This window comes from Acanthaster planci, linkage group LG17 (genome assembly GCF_054643075.1).
Source record: "Acanthaster planci isolate LZ-2023a linkage group LG17, COTS_SCS, whole genome shotgun sequence".
Taxonomy (NCBI): domain Eukaryota; kingdom Metazoa; phylum Echinodermata; class Asteroidea; order Valvatida; family Acanthasteridae; genus Acanthaster; species Acanthaster planci.
This window is the reverse complement of record NC_141793.1, coordinates 13,119,691-13,129,258: the sequence shown is the minus strand read 5'-3', so window position 1 is coordinate 13,129,258 and position 9,568 is coordinate 13,119,691. Positions and strand designations below refer to the sequence as shown.

Genomic DNA, 9,568 nt, shown 5'->3' with positions numbered 1-9,568 from the left:
TTTCATAGTAAATGTGATTTGGTTTTAGCTTCGTCACTCTGTCTCTTTGTGTTCGATCTCATGTTTACATTGCACTATTCCTGTATATACATGACCTTTTGATTGTTTATACTCAGCGATGACGTCAAGGTCAATAGAGGGCCAAGGAGTAAGACCATCATACTTTTGGATGGATGCATCCACAGGGCCAAAACTGTTTCCAGATCGTTCCTACTTTAACCCCAGCCCTTTCATTAACCCACCCTCAACATTTTTCCGCCCAATGATTGATGCTTCCTTTACCTCTGCTCAAAGAAACTTGGGGCGTTGTTTGTCAGTAAGGACTTGCCATAAATAGTTTTTACTGAATGACCTAAGAAACTTAAGAGTTGAACTCTATGAAGTCGTCTTAACACGTGAGTTCGAGGATGAGAAATCAGTGTATATCTCAACTGAATTTCTTCACCAGATATATTGATCTGTCTCCTTGTGGTGTAGGCTAAAACGTCAATTTCTTTTTAGAAATTCTGTTCGCTAACCAAAACCCCAAACGACCGTAATACCAAGGGGAAATAGGAGCATTGTGTACTCCTTTCAGCTTTTAGCAGAGAACTTTGGGGTGTGCAATATATTGAGCTTGTTGAAGCAATAATTGAACCTTGAAGAATTAACAACAGAAAAGCAAAGGAGTTATACTCTCTTCTTCCAGTTTAATTTCTCTACATCTCGTTTGTCAAGATTTCAATCATAAAAATTGAATGTTTTTCTACCTATCCCTTCCCTACGATTATGCTATAACATGCAACGGAAGCCACTATTTTTGTTGTGTTGGATCTATGTCGATCGAATTTATCAAACCCCAACCAATTTGTTGTTAACCAGTAAGATCTAACCTTGATGTCTGTAATAAGCAGAACTCTAAATATTTCAATACGAAAACCATAAAGGCGAATGTTGTGATTACTTTAAGATGTCAAATAATCATGCTTGCAGTAAAATATCTGAACGACCATGGGTATAAATCAATATTGCAACGATTGACAAAGGTTTGCATTGTTGTTATGCAAAGTGTGCGTGTTCAGAAAGAATTTCCTAATAATGTGAGAGCGTGCACGTTTTATTCAACGGTAAACCCAGGGCGTGTTGACGACGATAGTAAAAAGTTTTATTTATACCACCGGCCTGATCATCATGACTACAGTCTTTAGTGAGTACGTGTAGCCCGTCCATGGAGTCCAGACGACACCTTGCCCGTAAGCCGACGGGTTGTTCCCCCTCAGATATTGGCCGTTCAGGTTCGACTCCAGGCAGGCATTATACCACCAAGCCCCGGTGTAGTCCACGGCGCAGTTACCGAGAAACCGGTCGTTGTCCCGATCGAAGGTGGTAAACTTCATCCCGTGATGAATTTTCAAACCGTCAGCTGAAAAGAGATGAGAGCAGATGGTGAAAAGAAGGGGGATTTTGGCCTGCCGTATTTAAGCACAAAGGGTAAGGAGACAGTTCAAATTAAATAAGCAAAATTGTATGAGTTTAGCGTGTACACTTTTACAGGCATATTATCCACCTGTTCCTTGAATAATTGATAGATTGGTAACTTTTGACGATGAAGATACTCACGGACATCGCTTCCAATGTCAAAGTTCTTTACACTGAGCGTGTAATTGGAAGCCTCATCTCCCACCCAGAAATCCCAATAATGGACCCTAACAATGGTGTTGAGCCAGTCCTCCATGTAGATTGTTAGTTCAGTCCTCGTCTGGGTGGAAATATGATGGATGTGGTCAAGTCCAAGCCAGAATTCGCCCGTCAGGAATCCGAAGCCATTACGGTATTCATCCCATCCCCGCTGGAAATCTAACCAGCCGTTCGTGCGCCTCTGAATTACCTAGAATTGAAAAAAGGATCGTGAAGTTGCCACCCTAGTTAAGTTAACATAAGACCTTCATAATATCCCTTAATGAGAAAGAAGCAGGGGTAAATTGTCTTGCACAAGAACATGAATGTCGGTTTAGTTCTGAGTGTCAGTTATTTCGAGTCTTCTGTTTTCAAAATAATGTAGATATGAGGATATCGATCCAGTGCTTACTGTCCAGCCGCCACCGTCTGTTGCCTGGTCACAGTACACCCTAACTCCATCACAGCTTCCGATATGGGCAGGATAAATGGTGTACAGACCATTTTTGCCACCACCGAGTTCCCGCATGTCTTGGCAGTCTTTGGCTAGAAACTCGGGAGCTGTAGACATTGGAAACAGACAGAAAAAGCTCTTAAAATTTCTGCACTAAATATCTGTTACTGTTTATGCATACATGTATTTGCATTGTTAATGACAAAAAAGTGCCAGCTACCTTAGTTGTCAATCTGAAACGTTTATGTCGTTTCAATGTTGTTTTTGAAACCCCTTCGTCTTGACTTACAGGGATTCCAACAACAGACTTTTATAAATGAAGACAGCCAGAATATTTGTCAGACTTAATCAGCGTTCTTGTTTAGTGTAACTTCTTCATGAGTATTAATCATTATTAAAAAATAATTAATTAATCAATTAAATTTGTCATTAAATAACAATTTTATTCATTCTTTCCTTACGATTTTGCGTCTTGTCTCTGGCCCAAAATAAATCTGAAACCGGACAGCTAATCTTAGAACGTCACCTAAGTCTTCAATATTAGTGTTAAGTAACGCAAGCAGGTTTTGCACCGCGCCTGCGCGAGAAGACCTGTCAATCATAACTGGAACATCGCAACTAATTCACAGCATAATTTGCATATACGGCAGGAAAATTTGTCGTAGTCTCGGGTTCTTGACTAAACATTAATAAATAATTATTTTGTTAGTAAAAACAAGCAACAGAAAATCGATTTGCCTAACCATTTTAATAAACACTTTCCTGATGAGGGAATAGCCCCGGATAACTTGTTTAAATCGGGATGTGATTTCACTGTAGATAGTCGTAATACGATTGATCAAAGGTTTGTTTTTAGCACAGTATCTTCATATGAAGTGCTCAGGTTATTGCAAAATTCCTATTGGAAAAGCTTAGGGTTTGGATGGTATCAATGGCCGCTTTTTGAAAGCTGGGGCAACAGTTTTAGCTGGCTTATATTTTGCAATTAAGCTTGTCAAGCGGAGTTGTCCAGGATGACTGGAAACTGGCCAAAGTAACTCCCATTCACAAAGGTGGTAGTTCACTGGATTGCAATAAGTATCGACCAATTTCTGTTATCTCAGTTGTCATGAAGATCTTTGAACGTGTAGTTTACAACCAGCTTTTTCATTTCTTAATTGACAATAATGGTTTAGCCTTGCAGCAGTCTGGTTTTTAGACCGCGCCACTCAACTACCACTACTTTAATCGATGTTTCTGATTTTTTTTTAAAAAAGCCTTTGATTCTGGCATGTTAATTAAGGCTGTTTTTTCTGGATCTGCGTTAAGCTTTCGATACGGTCAATCATTCTATTTTACTCAAAAAAATGCTATCCATGGGCCTGAATGGAATGGAACTTCATTGGTTCAACTCCTACCTTTCTATGAGAAAACAGGCCACAAAAATTGGTGATGTCACTTCTGGTACACAACTTGTCCAATTGGAGTTCCGCAAGGTACTATTTTAGGTCCGTTGCTTTTTCTTATTTATATCAATGATTTACCTACTGTGATCCAGCACTCCAAGGTTGTCCTTTATGCAGATGATACAACTATTTTTTATTCAAGTAAGGACATTAGGGATATCGAGTATCGTTTAAATGATGACATGGATAGAATAACGACTTGGTTAGCAAACAACAGGTTGTGCCTCAATATAGCTAAAGGTAAAAGCATGTTGTTTGGATCTTCACAAAAGTTGGCCAGGAGTCTAAGTCTTAATACTGATATTGTTCTTGCTGACAGTACCTTGGAACAGGTTTCATGCATCATTTGATTATTCTTGGTATTTTTATCTATAGATATGTAGTTTCATCTGGTTCAATTTTAGCTCTCTTTTTATTTCTTGTCTTATGATTGCTCACTTGGACTCGTGGGAGAACAGGGTTTTTTTAAGAACTGAATGAGTTACCCAGTATAAATAATAAATAAATAAAATTCACTGTTTGTTCATTTCTCTAAACTTCACCAATATGCAAAGAAGATTCACCATACAAGCAGTGACTCCAAAAACCCCTTCAAAATTACGACGATATACCCCCATACACTTCTCAGTTTCTCCTAGTTTGTAGCGAACCAAACCGATAGTTAGTAGTCAACTTTTGGATTTCCAACTTACCACTTCCAGTCAAGCCACCAAAGAAGATTCCATTGCAGCAAGCGTCGGGACAGCAACGATCCGTAGTGTTCCTGGTAAAGATAGCGCGGGTCGAACCTATTACGCACGCAAGCAGGAGCACAGTCTGGGTAAAAACTTCCATCTTGCCTTAGATCACAAAAAAGTCTCAAGACACATACACTGACTCAAAAACCAGTTCAAACTTTGATATGTTCACTCATGTAACAAACAGTCAACAACAGTGTGTACAAAGGGGAGAGCCTTTCACAAAGGCTGAACGCCGGTAGACGCGCATATCAATTAGCGAGAGAGGTTAAGACCGGTTATTTGACGTGAGTCAGTGAGTCCGCTGACGTCGAACGGCCTGGTCTATTTTTAAAATGGGGTGTTAAAGTCATGCAGTCTTAAATCACATCCTCTCTCAGAATGAAACATTTCGGAATCAGACATTGAGGCCTACTTGTAGAATATTTACATATCTTGCACATGATCATGTACATGTCAAAGGTCATCCTCGCGATTACAAGTTGTCCCGAAATAGCGCCATCTCTTGCCTGAAAGATATAAATTACCTTAAGGGCAGAACAATTGGGTAGCTTGGACCATACAAGCTACATGTCCTTTGATAAATAAGCTTTTTATATCCTGACTTCAACAACATCTTTTTTTCCTTAGTAAAAGGAGAAGACGTGAGAATGTTGTTAATGATAAAAATTCAGAAATGTAGCAGAAATAAACAAAAGTGGTCCCGAATTCAGTGGTACAAAATTCATTCATAATCTTCTATTTGCAGATAGAAGTGTTTATTTTTTCAATGCTCAAACCTATTGCACATATAAATCGTCCAAGAAAGTTGTAGAGTTAATGTTTTACACTATTGTCTATGTTTAATTTGAAATCGAAATCACTTCACACATATATTAGTTTCAGTTCTGCATCAAGTTACATTGAAACACTATAACTTAAATGATACAGTTTCATACCAAGTATGAAGTTTGAAGTGATACGACATAATAAGTCTAAAATGATCCATTTTTGGAACGGAAACATTTTCTTTGGGTCGATATGAAAAAATTTAATATCTGACAGCCACTTTTTACCATTCGACCATCGTGTAAAACCCTATATACAGCTGATTTTCTGTAAAAGGTCGACAACTCTCAAAATAGAAAGTCAAAAATGTAACGCTGACTTTACAAAGTTTAGTCTAATGTCCTTTATCAGTATTTTACTCTCATTTTGAACACCCACAGGAAAAAGTGACTTTAACATCAAATAAATCAGCCAAACCGACTCTTAAACACTTAACATTGCTTTCTCGCTTCCAATAGTGGCCTCTTCGTATATCGGGCCTCATTTTTTTTTTCAAATGGGAATTTGAAATGTTTCTTTACTTCATTAATTAAATTCCCTTTAAGTTGCAAGGGTATGCTGGCTTCAAAGCAGAAGCAGTAGCTAACCATCATTTAAACAATAGGCCTCATCATCATGACTACCGTCTTCAACGAGTAAGAGTTCCCGGTCCACGGAGTCCAGACCACCCCTTGACCGACGAGCGCCGGGTTGTTCCCTCGCAGGTACCGTCCATTTAGATTAGACAGCATGCAGTTATTGTACCACCAGGCGCCCGTGTGCTCTTGGGCGCAGTTACGGATGCTACGGTCGTTGTCACGGTCGTACGTGGTAAACTTCATGCCGTTGTGGATGGACAGACCATCACCTGAGGGGAAAGGATACCGATAAACGAGGTGTGTCAGTTTGCTTTGAGATTTGGACAAAAGGAAGAGGAGGAATTGCAGAAGCTGAGGAGGGAATCTGGTCATGCGCATCGCTATTCTCCGTGAACGTTAGCCATAATTATGAACGTGTTGACAGCCTTTCCAATTCTTATTTGGACCATTTGACTCGCATGTGATGCGGTCAGTTAACTGCGAATTTGCCATCTCTTTCTGAAGGATCCTGCGAGATTTTGAATCAGTGCGCCCCCACTGCCAGTCTTTGAGATAGGCTAAGTCTGAAAAGGTCTTCTGTGGCACCGGTTACATCTAGTCAGAATATGCCCATTCATTTTCAACGGGAAAAGATTCTGACCAAGCGCCAGATTAAACAATTATTCGCGGCCTTGTCAATGGATGAAATAATATGATGCGTCTACCACCACCTGTCTTCACCAAGGTCCAGAAAAGTAAGTCTTGCCAAGAACAAAACAAAGTTTAAACACACTGTGGGCTATCAAATCCGTTGCTTACTTACCAACGTCACTTCCGGGGTCAAAGTTCTTTACACTGAGTGTGTAATTGGAAGCCTCATCCCCCAACCAGAAGTTCCAGTAATGGACCCTGACAATGGTATTGAGCCAATCCTCCATGTATATAATCAGCTCAGTGGGTGCCTGGATGCTCATGTGATGGATATGGTCAAGTCCCAGCCAGAATTCGCCCGTCAGGAATCCGAAGCCGTTACGGTATTCATTCCATCCCCGCTGGAAATCTAACCAACCGTTCATACGTCGCTGAATCACCTGTGGATTCGCAGTTTTTAATGTTATGAATCATAGTTACAATTCTCTGCAATTTTTTGCCAGAATCCGAGTCCTTTCTCGAAGTTCGTGTGATATGGTGCGATCTATTTTGAACTCCACCTAGCCTGTAGTATACTTGATTCTAAAGAGAGCGCTTAACCTCACGCAGAAACTTCTTTTAAGATTTAATTATTCAGATTAAACTTCAGTAGGAATAACTTAAACAGTGTCAGAGTAGCCTGGCCGGATTCACTCCAATTACTTTGTTTCGGTTTTTATTCTCTATATATAAGCCATTCAGTCATCCCTCCCACAGTAATTATTTACATAAGTATATCGAATCAATAGTAACGTACGGTCCATCCACCACCTTCTGTTTGTTGATCACAGTATACCCTGATTCCATCACAGCTTTCAACGTAGGATGGGTAGACGGTGTACAGACCATCTTTACCTCCGCCCAACTCTCGGATGTCATTACAGTCTTTGGGGAGCATCTCTGGAGCTGATGTAAAACAATCAAAGAAAGAAATGGTGCTGAAATCATTACAACTTGAATGAATGATTCTGTTGTTTTTATTTTTGAGTCAACACTGATACAATGATACTAAATTGTTGTGGCCCAACAGAAGAGAACGGAGACGTGTTCACGTCCCATGTAAGCTACTGCAAATATTCCCAGTTGGAACGTTGGGCTGAAGATCTAAAGGTCTCTGCTTCGATTCCAACTTGCGTCAAATGTTTAGTTTGTGTTTGGCAAAATTTTATTTCTTTATTTTTTCTAATCAGTCTTGTTGTAAATTGTTATATCATCTGTGATATTCCTTTTATTTTCAAAGTCGTTTACAAAGTCAGGTTTAAATTGTCTTATAAGGTTTAAATTCAATTCGTGAATTTATCTAACGTTGCATTTGAAACACTCTAAATTGCAGGATCATGCATGACTAAGGAAAATTCCAATAGGGATAGGCTTTTCTTTTTCAAGAGCAATCACTTTAGCATGAGCCGAAATGGCTCAGTTGGGAGAGCATTAGACTGAAGATCTAAAGGTCCCTGGTTCGATCCCTGGTTCCGGCAGAAGTAGAAAACAAGTTCTTTTCTATATTCTTTTACTTAATTGTTCTGCTTCCTGAAAATTTCTCAGGAAGGCATTCAGCATTATTGTGTTCGACAAATTCAAGGCTATAGGTGAATTCAAAATTGTAATGGTCAAATTTTCGACTCCCCTTGGTTTTTTTTTAGCAACCAGAACTAGCGCCCCTTCAATTAAGGTGTATAGATAATAGTTATCTGCTGACTTACCGTTTCCCGTAACTCCACCGAATAATATTCCATTGCAGCATTTATCCGGGCAGCAAGGGTCAGATACATCGCTAAATTTGCCTCTTGTTAACGCCACCAGGCCAAGCAGCATGAACATGGCTGCGGCAAGCCCTCCCATCTTGCTCTTTCGACAGGACCTTGACTGCAAGTTTGAACGTAAGACTCTGCTTTGTTACGCTGGAGATCTGTCTGACAGAACCGAATCGAGGTAGCTGAGACAGGGCTTGTAACGTGACAGAGAAAGAGGCAAGGCTGTCCCTCGTAACACGCGCCTAGGAGGCCAGCAGCAATAAAACAAACGTGTTCCCGTGACTCACTAGCTGACGTACCGGAAGTACACTCAACTTATGAAACCGGGGATGCCAAACTTTCAAAAAATCAAAATCTCCAATTCAAATTGTTTCGTCTTTTCTTTCGACTTGTAGAAAATTAAGCAAGTTAGTGTTTTGTAGATTTACAAGGAAACAAATTCTGATATTTTCTCCAGGCTTCCTAGTGCCATGTTTTCGACTTTTTATCTAGACATTTTCGATTCTTTCGTTACAACAGCGAGACAGTTATTTGACTTTGATTAGGCCTTCAGTGAGCAGTTCCCTTTAAAAGACGAATAAATGATATCCCGGCACCTCCTGACACGACTGCAAATCCGGATGCAAAGTATTAAGATCCTTCCCAGCGGACGGCATGCGTGACACATGCATATTAATTTATCCCCAATACCAGCAGGAGTCCAAAAACATCAAGCACTCATTTTACGCTGTTGTTGTCCATTAAAAGGTCTTTTAGATGAAGCCTTTTCAGGGTCAGAGTCAGTCTCGAAGCTAACCAGAGGAAGTAGATTGTTTGGAGGAATCCTGTTATTTTTTTATGCTTTTGTTAAGGAAGATAATTTGAAAAATGGCCTTAGGCCTACATGAAATCACAAGGAAACGGTACTTGCCTCAACCGTCTAGTCAGAGGCATTCCCCGATTACAAAAAGGTTTTGCTTTCGTATTCAGCCGTGATTCCTTTTCTAGATATCTTCTACATCTTATTCTTGTATCTGCCGACTGTGTAGGCGTGAGCAGCGCTTCAAGGGATATGGCTGGGTCTCATTCTCAACATTTGCTCAAGTTATTTGCGACTGGCGAAGACCTAGCCCAAGCCTCAAGATTCAGACTAAGGCATAATTACGTGGGCGTAGAATTCTACTGTGCCTCTTACGGTCAGCTACCTATAGCCTCCTCCTGCATACACCCGACGACGCATATTCGTCTTTGAATATCATGAGTGCTCTCACTTGGCCTTTTACTCAGCAGTGACAACATTTTGATATGGGAGTGTTCCCCTTCAAATACTGACAAACCCGTATATACCGGTCTACTTTGTCATGTTTCGTTTCCTTGACGTGTATATACATAGTATCGTGCAACCGCCGTGCCCAAACAGCGTAGTAATGACGCAGCTATAGCTTGTCTTACGGGGCCTCATAATTAT

At 40.2% G+C, this 9,568-nt stretch overlaps 2 protein-coding genes and 1 non-coding gene across 3 annotated transcripts; 1 reads left to right on the top strand and 2 right to left on the bottom strand.

Annotated features, from left to right (window-relative positions):
• Positions 1-669: 669 nt before the first annotated feature.
• LOC110973450 (fibrinogen C domain-containing protein 1-like) lies at positions 670-4,688 on the bottom strand. Its single transcript, XM_022224293.2, has 4 exons — positions 4,248-4,688; positions 2,069-2,217; positions 1,600-1,867; positions 670-1,402 (listed from the first exon to the last, which is right to left on the bottom strand). Exons 1-4 carry the CDS (start codon positions 4,387-4,389, stop codon positions 1,149-1,151), a joined length of 813 nt encoding a protein of 270 aa, XP_022079985.2. The 5' UTR covers positions 4,390-4,688; the 3' UTR covers positions 670-1,148.
• Positions 4,689-5,015: 327 nt separating this feature from the next.
• On the bottom strand, positions 5,016-8,362 carry LOC110973550 (fibrinogen C domain-containing protein 1-like). Its single transcript, XM_022224445.2, has 4 exons — positions 8,071-8,362; positions 7,125-7,273; positions 6,501-6,768; positions 5,016-5,967 (listed from the first exon to the last, which is right to left on the bottom strand). Exons 1-4 carry the CDS (start codon positions 8,207-8,209, stop codon positions 5,714-5,716), a joined length of 810 nt encoding a protein of 269 aa, XP_022080137.1. The 5' UTR covers positions 8,210-8,362; the 3' UTR covers positions 5,016-5,713.
• On the top strand, positions 7,773-7,845 carry Trnaf-gaa (transfer RNA phenylalanine (anticodon GAA)). Its single transcript has one exon. It is a non-coding gene; the product is annotated as a tRNA-Phe (tRNA).
• Positions 8,363-9,568: the final 1,206 nt, after the last annotated feature.

Excerpts from the sequence above, each read along its gene's own strand:
- LOC110973450 (XM_022224293.2), bottom strand. The coding sequence starts at position 4,389 with ATGGAAGTTTTTACCCAGACTGTGCTCCTGCTTGCGTGCGTAATAGGT. Across the intron at positions 1,868-2,068 it reads CAGACGGTGGCGGCTGGACA|GTAATTCAGAGGCGCACGAA; the intron begins GTAAGCACTGGA and ends TTTCAATTCTAG. Across the intron at positions 1,403-1,599 it reads TGACATTGGAAGCGATGTCC|CTGACGGTTTGAAAATTCAT; the intron begins GTGAGTATCTTC and ends ATCTCTTTTCAG.
- LOC110973550 (XM_022224445.2), bottom strand. The coding sequence starts at position 8,209 with ATGGGAGGGCTTGCCGCAGCCATGTTCATGCTGCTTGGCCTGGTGGCG. Across the intron at positions 7,274-8,070 it reads CGGTGGAGTTACGGGAAACG|CTCCAGAGATGCTCCCCAAA; the intron begins GTAAGTCAGCAG and ends GTTTTACATCAG. Across the intron at positions 6,769-7,124 it reads CAGAAGGTGGTGGATGGACC|GTGATTCAGCGACGTATGAA; the intron begins GTACGTTACTAT and ends GCGAATCCACAG.